A 17855-nucleotide genomic window follows, 5' to 3' on the forward strand; every position below is an offset into this window, starting at 1 on the left:
TAAATTTTGACTTCGAATATCCTGTTTTGGCTTCGAATACCTGTTTTTACATTAAGAAGAATAGGGGGAGATCTCGAAACCCTTTTTGAGAAAGATTTGATGAGGCAAAAGGCTGATGGGTCCAATTTTGTACATTTCAAGCAAAAAAAACTTTTGAATACCCTAAAAAATGAGAGAGAGAGAGAGAGAGAGAGAGAGAGAGAGAGAGAGAGAGAGAGAGGAGATGACGTTAGATGAAGTTTTGAAAAAAATAAAATATAAATATAGAGAGAGAGGGAGAATGAGATTTCAGGCTTACCTTCTTACGTATTGCAGGAGAAAAGAGTAGGTTTCGCCGGAGAAGAAGCACTTCAACTAGGTTAAAAACAGGGTAAAAGTAAAACTGTAAAAAGAAGAAGGGAAGCAGAATAAATGTACTGATGGGCATTTTGGTCCTAAAATTTTGATTTTTTATAAATCAACATTTATTCGTTTTTTCTCTAACAAGTGACATTTTTTTGTCAATAATACAACTCTGTGACACGTAACAGTAAATAACCCTGAAGATTTTTGCCCTTTTTCTTCTCTGTAAATATCCTCAGTTAGTCAGTTCCTCACCTACCAGATCTCTTGTTTTTGTCGCTCTTCCTCATCCTCACCTTAAAAAAAAGAACGCAAAGAAGACCCCTCCGAAGGAAGATTGCTTAGCACACCATTCTCTCTCCTCCTCTAAAACAACCTCAAAGAAACCCAAAAGCCCAAAACAGAACCCCCTATCCATTGCATGTTGCAGAAGCAGAGCGGCTTATGTTCGACCAGTGGCCCACGCCTCCTATTTGTTCAGGGCGGGGAACCAATTCGGAGATAAAAAAGAAGCAGCATGGCGTGAGATTCAGATACTCAGTGGAAGAATTTCCGATAGCAAATTACTTGACTCGATGTCCTTTGTTCTCCTCTAATGATGTGCCCGTTGGTGGAATATATCTTTATGCAGATTTAGATGGGGATTGCCAAGGAGGTTACTAGAGTCTTACGCGTTCTCAAGTCTATTGGGAAAAAGCCAGGGTGCTTTTCTCTTAAAAGGCTTAAAAATGCCAGTTAGAAAAGGTGAAGATAAGAAGGGCATTTGTGGAATGATCATTCAAAACCACAAATATTGAAGCTTGCCTATAGAAAGGTACCAGGATATCAATTTTTTCAAGTCAAGGAACAAACCATCTTTCCTCGAATTAAAACTTCAAATTTGAAGTCTTCTTGTAAATTCAAGTTCATCAAACATCCACACAATCACCCTTGAAATAACTTACCTGAAATGTTCATGCCCTTCAAATCATACAATTTCGGATTTTCCTGATTAGGTTTCCGAAAGAACATATTTACAGTATATAAACTACTGCAACATACACAACATGCAAATTACTGCACTACGAATGCATTAAGCCATTCAAGAAAAGAAGAGGGGGGGGTTAACTTTACCACTGATACTCGGGATTAAAGGCCAGTGCTTCGCGATAGATGAGCTCTTTCATCTGTTCCTCAGTCAAAGCGTGCTGCTCAAAGTCGAAGCTGAAGGGTGTCAAGCACACTGGCTCGTCGCTGATATCATGAAGAGACCCGAGGTAGGGATGCGCCAGGGCCTCTTCCACTGTGACCAAAATCAAACAGAGTATAACTTTAGAAAAAGAAAAAGAAACAGAGAGGAAATTTAAGGCAAATGAAAACAGGAAGTCTTCAACTGTGACCAGAATAAAAACAGAGTATGCGTTTTAAGAAAAAGAAAAAGAAACAGAGAGGAAGTTTAAGGCAAATGAAACAAGGGATCAAATGAATAGAGGGAGTAGCAGAAGGGAGTTTCAGAGTCTTTTAACTTAACAGGCTGATAAAAACTAAATAAAGCTCGTTGTGGCTGCAGCTGGCCTACATTGAAATGTAAATTTGCAATAGATTGAAAATCTAACCAGATTGCAAATTTATGCACAAGTTGAACTCATAATCCAATTAGATAGTACACCCAAACTAGTGCTAAGAGAATCAATTAATGATCATATGAAAACAAGCAAGATCAATAAACAAATGTTCTAGTTCTGAGGAAGGGTTGTACAATCTTCTGAGACTTATAGAATGGATCATCGGCTAGTAGCAAGACCTCTCATCATGTCAACAGAACCAGTGGGAAAGTCTGAAATTCCACCCCCCATTGCAGGATCAAGAGTACTATAGAAGGTAAAATATTATTATGCTTCTTGGCTAGTGTGGAACCCACTGTATATGCAGCACATATGTATGGAAATATGGGGCTGTTGATTTAGCGGACGCTGCGGACCAACAAGTGAATTGAAAATAGTCCAAGAAGTCGCAGCAATTGGACAATCCAAGCACCACGGATCAGTGTGTTCCAACAAGTGAATTGATAATAGTCCAAGAAGTCGCAGCAATTGGACAATCCAAGCACCACGGATCAGTGTGTTCTTTTGCCCGTTGATAGTTGGCATTCCTCACTTATGGTTCAATGTATTAACTGTAAAGTCATAGTTTTGGCCTTTTCGGGTCATTGCCAATCCACATTTTGCTCACCAATCAACGTCCATGATCAATAATACTCTCCACAATCAATAAAGATGTGGTTCATGTGTTGATGTAGAAAGGCTTCAGCGAGTGTCTGCTTGTAGAGCTTTCATCGGTTCTTGATTCTTGAATGAAGGGGAAAATTTGCTTCGATGAATTTCAAAACTGAATAAATAGCTCGATTGATCCTACAACTAAAAATAGATACAAAAACCTAAAAGAGGCAAATTAGCTCAATGTAGTGATGCTGAAACTTTGTCAATGAAAAACAAAAAAAGCAACCATTTCATTTTCAGATACTCAAACATCCATTCATATTTTGTGAAGTTCAACCACAAGTTCTCTCCACAAAACCATTCAGAAACATATTAAATTATTAATTAGAAATAGCCCTTTTTACAGTTAAAATGACAACTTTAACCCAAACTATCAGAACAGAATTGATTTCTCCTCCTGCAGCACAAAATTATATTATAAGGGTATTTTTTTTACGGAAGTGATATGTCCGCCCCTTTTTTTTACTTGGGGCCACCTCTGATGTATCTATGACTGCAAAAGGGCTGATTTATTTCACATGAGAAGTATTCAAGGGGCCTGATTGCCACGTACACTGGAGTTGGCTGTCCCATGTAAAGAAAATGGGAGAATTTATCATATCCCCTTTTCTAGAATTTTTAAAAACATTGTTCTTTTTGGAAAGTGTAAACATATGTTAACGTATGATAAATATTTCAAATTGCATGACCGTTCTGTCAGATACAGAGAGCCACAACCCAATAAATGCATGTGCAGGTATTCTAAGGGTATCATATTGCACATAAAATAGCAATCAGTGCATTCAGGTAAATATTATTACCAGCATCTTTCATTTCAACAATCCTCAAGTGTACAAAGTTACAAACAGATACCAAGCATTGAAGGCAGGAAAGATCTTTACCAGTAATTCTCTGTCTGGGATCAAATGTCAACATCCTCTCAACAAGATCGATAGCTGCAGGGTGGACATGTGGAAACTTCTCAGTAAATGACTGCCGGGCGTGGCGAGGAAGTTGCCGAATGTATCTTCTGGCATTCTCGTTGACGAAACCCAAATCGGTATCCGTCGGTGTGCCAATCAGCTGCATGTGCAACAATAGTTGCCCATAATGAACTATGGATAAATATGTATATACACATACATCATATGCATATCATATACGCATACATCATATGCATATGACATATCATATACTTGTATGTAACAGAATGATGCTTGCTGCGTGTGCACACCACTTATGCATGTAACCTTGTGACATGAGAAAACACGAATATGTGCTAATGAATGCGCTCAAGATTTCCAACAATTTCATACCTTTAAATTCAGATTCTTAGATTCAAGCACTTACGAGGTTTCCTAGTTTGGAAGGATGCTAAATTTAAGATCTTAAAAACGGTTGAGTATTTTGGACTCTTTAATTTGATTTTGAAGATCATAAAGCTACCAAAGATCTTTAAATGTTTACTATCTAGGGAAAATTCTTAAGCTAAAGATATCAAAGAGTTATATAACTGACCCAAAGATTTTAAAGGGTTACCTGACCAGGTAAAGACCATTAGAGATTTCAAAGAGGTACATTGGGTAAAGAGTCTTAAGCTAAAGATCTCTAAAACAGTTAATTGAGTAAAGATTCTTGAGCAAAGATCATAAAGGCTACCTACCTGGTTAAAGCCAATAATTTAAGATCTAGCAAGAGAGAAATTATATGATGAAATGGCGTACAAACACGTACTCACCATCCCATCCTTGATATTTGATCCAAAAGCAGCTCACTTTTTGAGGAGCTGCTTTTGGATCAAATATCAAGGGTGGGTCTTTGGGCGTACCACCTTTACGTGTTTGAACACCCTTTCATCATATAACTTCTCCTATGAAGAGATATCAAAGAGTCATATAACTGGGAAGCTACACTTAACCTAAGGATTTTAAAGGGTTATCTGACTGGGTAAAGAACATTAAAATTTTCAAAGAGTTAACTAATTCGGTAAAGACTCTTAAGCTAAAGATCTCTAAAACAAAGATCATAAAGATGAGAAATTATATGGTGCAAGGCCTTACAACAATAAGGCCCTTGTATGGTGGAGGTACCAACCTTGATATTTGATCCAACAGCAGCTTCTCAAAAAGTGATCTGCTGTTGTATCAAATATCAAGGGTGGTACCTCTACCGTACAAGGGCACTATTGTTGTAAGGCCTTACAGCATATAAAAACTCCATAAAGATTACCTAATTGAACCGAAGCTGCTCAAAGTTGGTTGTACAAGTATTTGGGAGTTTTTTTTTTCTCTTCTTTTTTCTGAGAAACAAAAATATCCCAATCCCTCCACTTAATTGTACAAGCACCAGACGTGGAACCATTTCCATTTACAGAATTTCGATGTCTGCCGGTGCTCCCCCAAGTCATATGAGTGAAGCAGTTCTGCACTAACATGACGCAACATACCTCCCTTATTAATGTACAAGTGAGACTACCAAAGGTTGCCATGAGCAAGGTTTTAAATTTCGGCCGAAATCGAAAGTGGCGGAATCAGCGAAATGTAACTTATTTCGGTCGAAATTTCCGAAATTTCGACAAAATTTCAATTAAAAAATTAAAATTTAAATCCTTTACCAAATTTCAACCGAAATTACCGAAATTTTGGTCCAAAAATTCGAAATTTCGCACCCCATTACTGAATTTCGGGATTTTGGCCGAAATTTCGGTTTTGGTGGGGTCCGAAATTAACCCCGAAACCGAAATTTAAAACCTTAGCCATGAGAGGGCCATTGCCCACTAAAGGGTTCATGTGACCCTTAGGGAATTTAGGAGGACTTTTATTTAAGTTTTCAACTAGTACTTTTCATTTATTTAGAAAGTTATGGTAGTTTGGCATTAAAGGACATGATTATATGTCAGATCAAGGATTTTAGTGTGTTAAATTAGTCTTTTCACGTGTCATTATGCAAGGGTTTAAAAACTAAGTCAAATCCCACGAAACAGAGGTTATGTTTTTCTTGGATTATAGACTCTTCCTGGTTGCATCCTCCAACTTTTGTAATATGGGGTGGATCTTTGGGCTCGATTTCAAGTCCTTTTCCTTCTAGTTAGTGATATCTTTTTACTCATTGTTCTAGTTTGGGATTTCTCTTCGCTGTTTGTCTGGATTATTTAAATCTGTCACAGTTTGCACCAATTACGGGGGAATTAAGCTAATGAGTCACACCATGAAGCTTTGGGAGAGGGTAATTGAGCATAGACTAAGAAAAGAGACAAACGTGTCAGAGAATCAATTTGGTTTCATGCCCGGACGATCGACTATGGAAGCTATCTTCTTGATTAAGCGGTTAATTGAGAGATTTAGAGAAAATAAAAAGGACCTTCATATGGTTTTCATTGATTTGGAGAAAGCGTATGATAGGGTTCCCAGGAGTGTAAACAATGTGGTGGGTCCTTGAAAGGAAAAAAGTACCTACTAAATATGTTGATCTGATTAAGGATATGTACGATGGAGCAATAACTAGTGTTAGAACCACGGATGGCACGTCTAGTGAGTTTCCAATTACAATAGGACTGCACCAAGGATCAGCTCTAAGCCCTTATCTTTTTACGCTAGTTATGGATGAGCTTACAGAGGGTATCCAGGATGAGATGCCGTGGTGTATGTTATTTGCAGATGATATAGTATCAATCGACGAAACCAAAGCAGAAGTAAATGCTAAATTAGAGTTATGGAGAACTACTTTGGAATCTAAAGGTTTTAGACTGAGCAGGACCAAGACAGAATATATGCAATGCAACTTTAGTAATATAAGGAAGCGGAGCGAGGACGTAGTAAATATGAGTGGACAGGAGGTACCTAAGAGGGATATATTTCGATATCTTGGTTCAATTCTACATAAGGAACGAGAGATTGAAGAGGATGTTAACCATAGAATAAGAGCAGGTTGGTTGAAGTGGAAGCTTGCCTCAGGAGTTCTGTGCGACCATAAAATCCCTACCAAGTTGAATGGAAAGTTTTATAGGACAGATGTGAGGCCAGCCATGCTGTACGGCTCAGAATATTGGGCCACCAAAAAGCAGCATGTGCATAAGATGAGTGTAGCGAAGATGCGAATGCTTAGATGGATGTGCGGCCACACAAGGTTAGATAGAATTAAAAATGAATACATTCGTAAAAAGGTGGGGGTGGCTCCAATCGAGGAGAAGATGAGAGAGCACCGCTTAAGATGGTTTGGACATATCCAACGTAGGCCTTTGGATGCTCCGGTGAGAAGAGGTGACTCGTGCCGAATTGAGGGAGTAAAAAGAGGTAGGGGTAGACCAAAAATAACATGGGTAGAAACAGTGAGGAAAGACTTGATAGCTAGGAACATAACAGAGAACATAACCTTGGAGAGGATAGAATGGAAGAAAATGATCCACGTAGAAGAACCCAACTAGAACCAGGATTAGAGCCGGGTAGATCCCTTTTACCTTCTTCATGAATTTTTTTTCTAAAGGATTCATTTAGCCGACCCCAACTAGCTTGGCACAAAGGCTTTGTTGAGTTGGGTACAGTTTGATATGGTCGCAACTTGCTAGAAGAAATCAGCGTAGAGGGGGGCATCAATAGGGTTGCAACTTCGGTTGGGTTTTACCTAACCCGCATCAACCCGACCCGAAAAATCCATGGGTCAGGTTCAAAATCAATGGTCTTGGGTTGGGCTGGGTTTGAGATTGAAAATCATGAATGATTCTCGGGTCTATTTGAATTTATGAGGAAAAAACCTGACCCGAATATAGTTTTTTTTAATATATTTTATATAGTTTTACCACTTGAGACTACCCGAGATGGTATTGGCGCCACCATGGCAACTGCTTTTTTAGTACAGTTTTGTATGAAAGGATGTGGGGCAGCATTAATTACATTGTTTTCTAGTCTACAGAACATTATCCAATTAATCCGCGAAATCCTTTTTCCATCACTTTATCTCAAACCATTTTTCTTTAATTTGCAACTGCTCTTCATTTTAGTCGACCATCGTTACTGCTCACCTCCTCCCCATTGCCGTGAGTTGGACTTGCCATTCCGACACAAGATTTTTGTCTTGCCTGCCAACAACCTCGTTGCACCATCACCTCGATGAGTGTGGGTATATTGTGTAGTGAATTGGGGCACAACAAAAGGGGTAAAAGTATCTCCGTTTTAAAAGGTCGTCGATGAATAAGTAGCGAATGCCTAGAATTTCGATCATGTTGATAGACATAAAGAGAATCAAAGCTTGGAATTTTCTTTGTATAATTTAAAGAAGTGAACTAAAATTATTTGGCAATGAAATAAACAACTGGGAAAAACCAGTTCTGTAACTTCTCTTAAGACACGAAATTCATGCACTAAGGCTTGTGCCTCTCCCTGTGCTGTGGGTCCATCTCTTATATAAAGGAAGAACTCTGATGTGATTCATTAGCCATAGACTTGATTTAAGTTATTTTTTTTTAATGAGAAATTTGTTTAACCATTTTATTTGGGATTTATTTCTATTTTTTAGTTATAATTTTTATCCTAGACGTTGGGATGTCCACATCAATATATGGCCCGCCTGCGGTAGTAATCGTGGACTTACTATTTATAGTAAAATACTTACTATTTTTAGTCGGTGCAAAAATCCCTCAGCCCATATAAAAGACCAAAAAGGAAGGAAGCCCTAGGAAGTCTTGGAAATTGTGAAAACTCATCCTTGGACGCAAGATATCTCCTCTTCTCTGTTTCTTCTCCCTGCTTCCTCACCCCCCTTCTCATTTCCCATCTTCTCCCTTCTTTATGTCCTACATATAGTTTTCTTCCCTTTCTTCTTCACCCTTCCCGGTTGGGTTTATAAATCTTCCCGCTTTTTTTTTAATGGCAACAAATCGTTCCTCTTTTCCCCTTATCTTTCCTCTCCTTGATCTTCTTTCCCTCTTTTCCTGATCTTCTTTTACTTTCTTGGTCTTGATCTAGATCTTTTCTTGATCTTCCTTTCTTTTCACGATCTTGATCTTTCTTTCCTTCATCTCTCCTTGTATTGGTTGAGATCATTCATTCTTTTTCTTGCTCTAGCTATCTCTCCTTCTTCTATCAGACACTTCCAGCTACCAGCTGCAGACGATCAAGGCTAGACATCCGGCACGCCATTCCCACGTACAGAACAACTTCACTTGCATCCTTATTTTACCTGGATCGACCCTACCCTTGCCGCCCACAACACCTACCTTACTTTTACCATTCACCCATCATATCCTCACCCCCTTGGGAACATCTTCTAGGTCATTCTAGTTGGATTTCATAGATCTGATTATTGGGACAGACTCCAAAATTTCTAGAAAGTCATCTGTGAACCCTAAGTTTGCATTAAACTCACAAATACCAAACAGTGAAAATACCATTTTTTGCATTTATTTACTACAATAATGTAGTCACATTAAAGCAGTTTTTAAGTTTAAACCATCCTTCTTACGATGGATGCCAGTTCGCTGGGATAATTGTTTTCTGATAAATTTTCAAATTTTCAAGTTTCTGCTTCACAAAATGCATACACTCAGGTCTGCTGATTACGGTGAAGCCAAGGGCAGTGTTACAAACATTACGTTGATCATCAGAGAAATGGAGCAAAGATGATCCTTGGTAGGTACAAACATGTGGACTGATTTATTTCAGTTTTGAACTAACTGTTGATTGTTCATTTTGTCCATCACTAAACTGAGCCTAAGCTAACGATAAAAGGAGTTACCTAACTGGATAAAGGCTCTTAAACAGAAGATACTGATGAGTTACCTAAATGGCAAAGCTCAGATCTAGAAAACTTCCAAGTGAAGTTCACTACTTCTATCCTTCTACTCATACAACTTAACTTCCAGTTGTCATACTGTGCTCGTTTTCTTCAAGATTTAGGCAGAATAATAACAGAGAACTTTTTCGAATGGTAGAATGAAAAGATAGAATTGCACAATATAATTCTTCCAAAACCAGAATGCTAATAAAATTGGAAAGAAACATTATTCGAAACTGATTATTTTACCTCCATTAGTAACCGTAGCTGATGCACATGATCTCTTCCAGGAAATAAAGGCTTCCGATCCATCAGCTCCATGAAAATACAGCCCACGGACCATACATCTATTGCCGCAGTGTACTCTGATGAGTTTAACAATAGCTCTGGTGCTCGATACCATCGAGTAACAACATATTCTGTCATGAAATCCGTTTCAGAGGTAATACGAGCAAGTCCAAAATCACAGATCTTCAAATCACAATTTGCATTCAAGAGTAGGTTGCTTGGCTTTAAATCCCTGTGAAGAACATTTGCAGAATGTATGTATTTCAATCCACGGAGGATCTGATACAGGAAATACTGCAAAAAAAATATACAGAAGGTGTTAATTCATCTATAAAGCAAGTGGTGCAGCCATCTTTGAAAGAACAAAGATTGGATCAAACAATGACATCAGGAAAATGGGGAACAGTTTGCCCACGCACCGACTTGAATTGCCACAAAAGCATGCATTCACTTGAGTAATCCTTAGACCATTTTTTTATGTGAGCAGATAGGACAGAAAGTTTAAAGGGTGTGCGTGTGAGGGTGGGTGAGTGCGTGGGTGAGTGGGTGGGCATGGGGAAGAAATGACAGAATTATGAGATGGTTCAGTGAGCTATTCGTGATCTGAAGCATGTAAGATACAGTTCAGTGTTATAGGTTTTTTTTGCCATGATCATCTGAAGCATGTAAGATATAGTTCACTATTATTGGCACTTTTGCAAGAAATTCAGTATTATATGCTTTAAAATACTATAAGTATATTCATACACAGAATCATAATTTGTGGCACCAAACAAATTGACTTATGATGTGTCCTCGTCCATTAACTGGACAACTTTTGTCTGAAACTCTGCTAACAAGACAACAACCCCTTGATGATTTCCACGAGATTAATTTAATAGAGGAGAATTCTTCCATACTTTCCCAGCTCTGGTTGTTTGTCTTAAGATCCTCACCTTACTCAAAACTTTCAATTTAAGAGAATCTTATTCTTGATATTTGTGCTACTACTGTTGGGGCTGCCTTCTTCACCTTCGGTGGTCGCTATTTTCTTCCTGATATTTCTAGTTCTACCCAACATGATTGTGTTGTGCAACCTCTAGCTACCCAAATTGCTGGCCAGGGCCTGGACCACATTTGCTTCGAACAACCATCTTTCTTACTATCACTTGTAAATTAATTGCAAATTCTGATTTCAAAGCTTTACTTTAAATAATAATGTACTTAATTCTAACTATCACTTGCCAACTGAATGCAGCCAAGGTGAAGTAGGAATACCAAGAACCATTATATTACCTTGGAAGATTAAGTTTAAACGCGATTGGAAAGAAGGGTTGAATTAAGGGATTGAGCAGACCACAGAACAGCATAAACCAGAATATAGAAGAAACTTGAACATATTTTAAACTTAAAGTATGAGTAACAAAATAAATCCATGTGAGATCTCAAGAATACATCTCCAAGATTCTCCAACTGAAATATGAATAAGGGCTTGAATTTGTTGATTATAATTAAGGTAAGTGATAAATGCGCCCCTAGTCATTACTTGGGACACCCAGCTGTAGTGCATCTATGACTGCAGAGGGGCTGATGTACTTCACATGGGAAGGATTCAACTGAGTTGATTGCCACGTACAGCTGGGTGTCCGAAGTAATGAAACGGGGTGCATTTATCATTTCCCCTAATTAATTCATAACAAGTTAAAGTGATACAATGCCATGGTGCAGTAAAATGGAAAAACATTAACCATATAGTTGCCAGAGTGGGAAACGAGTGCGAGAGGTGATGCAGGAAGCTCCCTGTTCATAATAGAGAAAATACGGGAAGTAAAAAGAAAATGTATAGGAAGCATAATTGAAAGTCAAACCTCAATATGTAAGAAGCCTCATTGGAAGTGAACATGTAGATACAAAGAGTAGGATTGTAGTAGGTTAGGAAGGGTTAATATACGTAATGATTACAAGAAGAAAACAAGACTTAGTGACTAATTAGAATTACAAGTTTTAGATTTGGGAAGTGAGAAGAACTTAGCTTCCAAAGCGAGTTTCCGGGGAAGCGAGCTTCCCATCCAACTAGGAAATTTCCGGTAACTATGACATTAACAATCTAATGTGGAAATCATCTAGGGAAAAAAACAGTCGTTCCGGCATTCAAATAACGTCACTCAGTGGTATAATACCAAATTGTCAATGATGGATCCAAACACAAAAATAAAATGATTATCCAGAGGACAACACCATCTAAGTGATAAGAGAAAAAGTGTCATGACCGGGGTAACACATTAAAATAGTTTGCCATCATTTATGAAGTGCATGCATGTATGTATAGATTCACTTCGTCAATGCAAGGATAGATCAACTTAGATTCACAATAAGTTGTGGGAAGAAAAGCTGAGTTTGCGCCAGAAAAGAGAAATGAATTCTGGCACGGACACATCCATCTAACATGCATGCTTATTGGCAAATCTGACAGATAGCGGATGCAATTATTTACTTATGGAATGAAAAAATAATCATTTCAAGGATTAGATAGTCTGTCGAAGTTTTAGATTTGACGTAATTAGTAGTTGTACCTCCCTGTTTTTGAGGAATATTAACAACAAATCTGTACCAGATAATAATGTTTTTATAAGCATTATAATATAATCTGATAACTATTTAACATTTGGCCACCTAGCATATAAATATGAATTCTGTAGTTTACCAGAAGTAGCATTCATAACCTTAGGGGCCTGTATGTAAAGTGAAGTTAAATATTATAGAACTCATTAGAATTTTGTATTTCAGAAGATATATAACCAGGCTGACTTTCCGGAAACTTCATTGGACAGGTAGGCCAACGAGGAAACAGATATCAATGCTTCAATACTGTAAGAGGGATCCCACAATTCTATTTGAACTTAACGATAATTCTAATTATTATGAAAACTCAAATGCAACCTGACAGTGCTCCTCTGATAAAGCTTGATTGGAGCGAATTATTTGATGAAGGTCAGTATCCATTAGCTCATAAGCAATGTAAACATCATTAAATGTTTCCCGAAGAGCTGGTGGTATTATATCTCTGATCGCCACAACCTGCATGATAAATGCAAACACCACGACAGTCAATAAGAGATTTTCGCATGAAGCTGATTGCAGATAACCATGTAAACAATACTGAACTCCAATAGTAGAAAATGAGGAAAAAGAGTATAGTATGAAAAAAAGATATGAAAAGAGATCAACATAATATATTTTCAGCTCTGCCGAACCTATTCTCTGCAGGCCTTGTGAATCATCAAAAACTGTTGCATACATTACTCAACACAGAATGTGGAAGACACTGTGTACTGTATTTGGCATGTATTTTGTACAGAACTATGCATATCTTGCTATATCCATATGTTTGATCAAGACTGAGAAAGTTGTTACCATTACATGATTGACAAGTAGGAGTGAGATGTATTTTTCCAGATTTAAAAGCATATACACCACTTTGGAACGGTTAAACATTCCTTATGGGACTGTTTCTTTCGGCATGAAATGGGCATAAAGATGCCAATTTCCTGCTGTTCCAATCACCTTTGTAGGGCATAACACAAATATTCAAACTGGTCCAACATCATTTTTACCCTCAAGGGTTGTAAATTACTTATGGCCCAAACCAGGGTAATTCTTTTCCATAAAATGATCATGTGCTCCCATCTGTCCTCTCCTCTCCTCTACTCTCTGCCCACCGAACCAGCACCCCCACTTCTCTGCCCATCAAACCAGCACCCCTCTCTGCTATCATCTCAATCTAGCAATCCAATATCCGTTGCTAGAAACCGATCCTAATGCCGCTAGGAAGAAAACAGTGGCCGACATGACAACAGTATTGATCGAAGTCAAGGAATCTCAACAATTTTGTTTGGTAGGTATGAACTGTTTCCTAGTCTATGCGGAGGGGAAAGCCTGGTCTTGTCACCATATCTTCCATGATACTTTGGCGTGGCTTGTTCAAAGCAGCTCTTGCACACTCTGCCGACAGCAGATAGAAATTGTGGATTCTGAAATTGTGAAATGAGAGAAAATGGTGACAACTTCAGCACCTATGCATGAAGGATTAAGTAACCACATGTCCCTTCTATGATCATAGATCATAAAGATCAATCGAAATATGGATCTTCGATATCCTTCATTCCGGTTAACTTTTTTACTTGAATCTTGATTGACATCTCCTTTTTCTTCTTCCCTATAGACATTAACCTTGCCATATGCTACACTGCCTAGAAGAAGAAAGCTAGAAAGGGATGAACCAAATAGCTTAACTTTTTTCTTAGAAAAAGGAGGAAAAGAAAGAAAAAAGATTTTTTTTTCTCTGTCGATATCAATCCTTTATAAGACAACTGTGAGGCCAGCTATGTTGTACAGCTCAGAATGTTGGGATACCAAGAAGCAGCATGTGCATAAGATGAGCGTAGCGGAGATGCGAATGCTGATGGATGTGCGGCCACACAAGGTTGGATAGAATTAAAAATGAAGACATCCGTAACATGATGGGGGTGGCACCAATTGAGGAGAAGATGAGAGAGCACCGCTTAAGATAGTTTGGGCATATCCAATATAGGCCTTTGGATGCTCCAGTGAGAAGAAGTGACTAGTGCCAAGTTGATGGAGTAAAAAGAGGAAGGGTCAGACCGAAAACAACTTGGATAGAAACAGTGAGGAAAGACTTGATGGCTAGGAACATAACAGGGAAACCTTTAGGAGAGAATGAAAAAAAATGATCCACGTAGAAGAACCCAACTAGTGTCAGGATCAGAATTAGTCAATTTGAGCCGGGTAGATTCTTTCACCTTCTTCATGAAAATTTTCTAAAGGATTCATTAGCCGACCCCAACTAGTTTGGGACAAAGGCTTAGTTGAGTTTAGTTGAGTTGATATCAATCCTTTAATTTGTGAATTTCCTATGATGCATGAGTCTCTATCAGACATCCCAAGTGTACTGCAATGTGCATCGAGTATGGATGCATTTCTTCTTTTTCTCGTTTAAGTATGTGTTTTGCCCTACCAAGTCAATCAAATCTTCTTTGACATGCCCAAGTCAATGAAAAATTGATGGCATCAAACCTGGACCAACCCAAGTCAGTCCCATTTACTTGGCCGAGTTTTCCTTGGACTCTCAGTTTGAAAAAGTGACATTAGCAAATAAACAAAAAACACCTTGACAATAGCTACAATACCACACAATTCCTGAAGTCATCCCAAATGCAATCAAATCAAATCAAATCCAGTGTTTGAAGTAAAAGGAAACCTGTCAAAGCAGGCATTGAGATTCCAATGAGTGGATGTTCATGTTCTCAATTTAGCTCTCCCACCTTAGTACATATTTGTAATGATGCCTCAAAATCATTATATGGTTGGAAAGATTATAGAACATCTAAATTCCATTCCCAATTCATATGCATAAAAATCATTGAACTTCTCCATCAGTTTAACAGTTCCTAGATTAATATTTTCTCTATTATGCAAAACAGTTAAAGTATCTATTGACGATTTTAGTTGTGACGCTAAAGTTTCTATTTGCAACTAAACAAAGGTTTTTGTAGGGTTTTCGGTTAAGCAAGAAACTACAGAAACTGATGTTGTTTCGTTTAAGATGAAACATACCACAGTTTGTGAAGTTTTGCTAAACCGAAACTTTAAAAAATAGGGATTGTAGTTCAAATGGGTAACTGAATTAGGAAACTTACAAAGCTAGTAAATAAGAAAGCATGGTACTGAAGGGTTAAAAAAATTGAAGTTTGTAAGTACCTTAAACCAGAAACAGCCCCTTTGGTGGTTTGTGCTTTGCAACAAAACAACCAGAGAATGCGATAGCTTATGAACTCTAGGGTGGGTGATTTGAGTTCTTATAGAGTTGGAAAAGTACAAAATTTTTCTAAAAAAGAAAAACGTGTAGTAAACATGCGGCTAAAATACTTTCCTAAAACTCGAGAATTCCTATTTGTTCGGCCATGTTGTGTAAACGGAATAAACTACACATAAAACTCTTTCTAAGAATTTCTCTAACTCAAGGCATAAATTATGTTTCTAAATCGGTACTTCGTGTATATTAAGGTATGTAAAATGCCAAAAAGAAAGTGACTTTTAGGCTTCTTCACTGACTCTTTTCCAGAACTTTCTGTGTCTTTTGACCATAGATTTCTCCTCCAATTTGCATATACTTTAACTGTTTTACAAATAGGAATTCTCGAGTTTTAGATAAGTATTTTAACCGCATGTTTACAACACGTTTTTCTTTTTTAGAAAAGTTTTGGACTTTTCCAACTCTATAAGAACTCAAATCACCCACCCTAGAATTCATAAGCTATCACATTCTCTGGTTGTTTTGTTGCAAAGCACAAACCACCAAAGAGGTTGTTTCTGGTTTAAGGTACTTACAAACTTCAATTTTTTTGACCTTTCAGAACCATGCTTTCTTATTTACTAGCTTTGGAAGTTTCCTAATTCAGGTGCCCATTTGAACTATAACCCTTATTTTTTATAGTTTCGGTTTAACAAAACTTCCCAAATTGTGGTATGATTCATCTTAAACGAAACAACATCAGTTTATGTAGTTTCTTGCTAAACTGAAAACCCTACAAAAACCTTTGTTTTAGTTGCAAATAAAAACTTTAGCGTCACTCACAACTAAAACCGTCAATAGATACTTTAATTGATTTACATATAATTTAATCAACTTTAGCGTCACTCACAACTAAAATACTTGAAAAAGTGACAATAGCAAATAAACAAAAAACACCTTTTTTTTTTTGATAGGAAAAAAAAAAAAAAAACCTTGACAATAGCTACAATACCACACAATTTCTGAAGTCAATCCCAAAGGCAATCAAATCAAACTCAACGGTTGAATTAATAGGAAACCTGTCAAAGCAGGCATGGAGATTCCAATGAGTGGATGTTCATGTTCTCAATTTAGCTCTCCCACCTTAATACACATTCGTAATGATGCCCTCAAAATCATTATATGGCTAAAAAAATTATATAACATCTAAATTCCATCTCCAATTCAGATGCATAAAAATCATTGAACTTCTCCATCAGTTTAACAGTTCCTAGGTTAATATTGCTTCATTTGTTAAGTCATATCCTCTCTAATAAATGTCACCATTACCGCACGAAAACAAAGCAAACAGCAGTAAACAAAAGAAACTAATGACAATACCATCAGATCTTCTAAACTAGGTTTGATTCAAGTTAAATGAATTGTACCAACGAAATCACTGTAACCTGTTGATCAAATAAATCTCAAACAAATCAACTAAAAGAAGCAATAACCAACACTCACTGACATTTTCATGATCCATATGCCGAAGAAGCTTTATCTCCCTTAGGGTTCTTTTCGCATCGATTTTATTATCAAACGCGTTCGCAATCTTCTTTATTGCTACTTGCTCATTTGTCTCCGAATTCAAAGCAGAACTAAAAAAGATAATACCAAAATTACCAAAAAAATCAGAAAAAAGAAAGAAAGAAGAAAAATGGAATCATAAGAAAGGGGCATGAATTTAGCAAAAATTACCATACGATGCCGTATGCGCCCTTTCCGATAGGCATGATCGGAGGTTTATATTTCGCAGTGACTTCGAAAATATTTCCGAAGATGTTGTACTGGATGAAACGGCCTCCGTGACTGAGAGTCGCCGGAATACTTTCAATTCCGGGCGGCGCCATCGCCGGAGGCGGTGGCTGAGGTGGCGCTGCCTCGGACATGACGGTGTCGGAAGCTTGAGCGTCCATTTCCCAAAACCCTAGAAATTTTACTCGACCTGAGTAAAATTTAGAGAAACTTTTGAGAGAAAGGTCTATCGTTTTTCCTAATTTACTAGAAAACAGGGTTTGAGAAATTTCAGATCTCTCTCTCTCTCTCTCTCTCTGTCTCTCTCTCAGTTTGTTTTTTTCTGGTTCCTTTCTTTGTTTTTGTTGGGGAAAGTTGAAATCTCGGGATTTTATACGAGAGGATCGAGGAACGTGAGATGGACGGTGGAGATGCTGTCGATGTAAACAACGGACGGTGGAGATTAAGGACGATTTTAATCGTTGGCAAATGAGCCACGTGGGTCTGAGTAGGGCGGCTGTGATGAGATTTGAAATAGTCGTGAACTATTTTCCAGAATTTTGGAATTTCTCGTGATTATATCGCGATAAAATAAGTTGTAGTTTAGCGTTTGTTGGGTGGAATCTACAGCAGCTCGGCCCATGGCTCTACTGAGG

The 17855-nt window shown here is 37.8% G+C and overlaps 1 protein-coding gene across 1 annotated transcript; it reads right to left on the minus strand.

The window, feature by feature from the left end:
• Window positions 1-1198: 1198 nt before the first annotated feature.
• LOC143891638 (mitogen-activated protein kinase homolog D5) lies at window positions 1199-17571 on the minus strand. Its single transcript, XM_077396179.1, has 6 exons — window positions 17164-17571; window positions 16934-17063; window positions 12555-12692; window positions 9597-9929; window positions 3482-3662; window positions 1199-1624 (listed from the first exon to the last, which is right to left on the minus strand). The coding sequence occupies exons 1-6, from the start codon at window positions 17379-17381 to the stop codon at window positions 1452-1454; spliced, it is 1173 nt and encodes a 390-aa protein (XP_077252294.1). The 5' UTR covers window positions 17382-17571; the 3' UTR covers window positions 1199-1451.
• Window positions 17572-17855: the final 284 nt, after the last annotated feature.

The sequence above is a fragment of the Tasmannia lanceolata genome, unplaced genomic scaffold (assembly GCF_043159265.1).
Source record: "Tasmannia lanceolata isolate RefF3 unplaced genomic scaffold, GAP_Taslan_0.1 ptg000015l, whole genome shotgun sequence".
In the NCBI taxonomy this organism is placed as follows: Eukaryota; Viridiplantae; Streptophyta; class Magnoliopsida; order Canellales; family Winteraceae; genus Tasmannia; species Tasmannia lanceolata.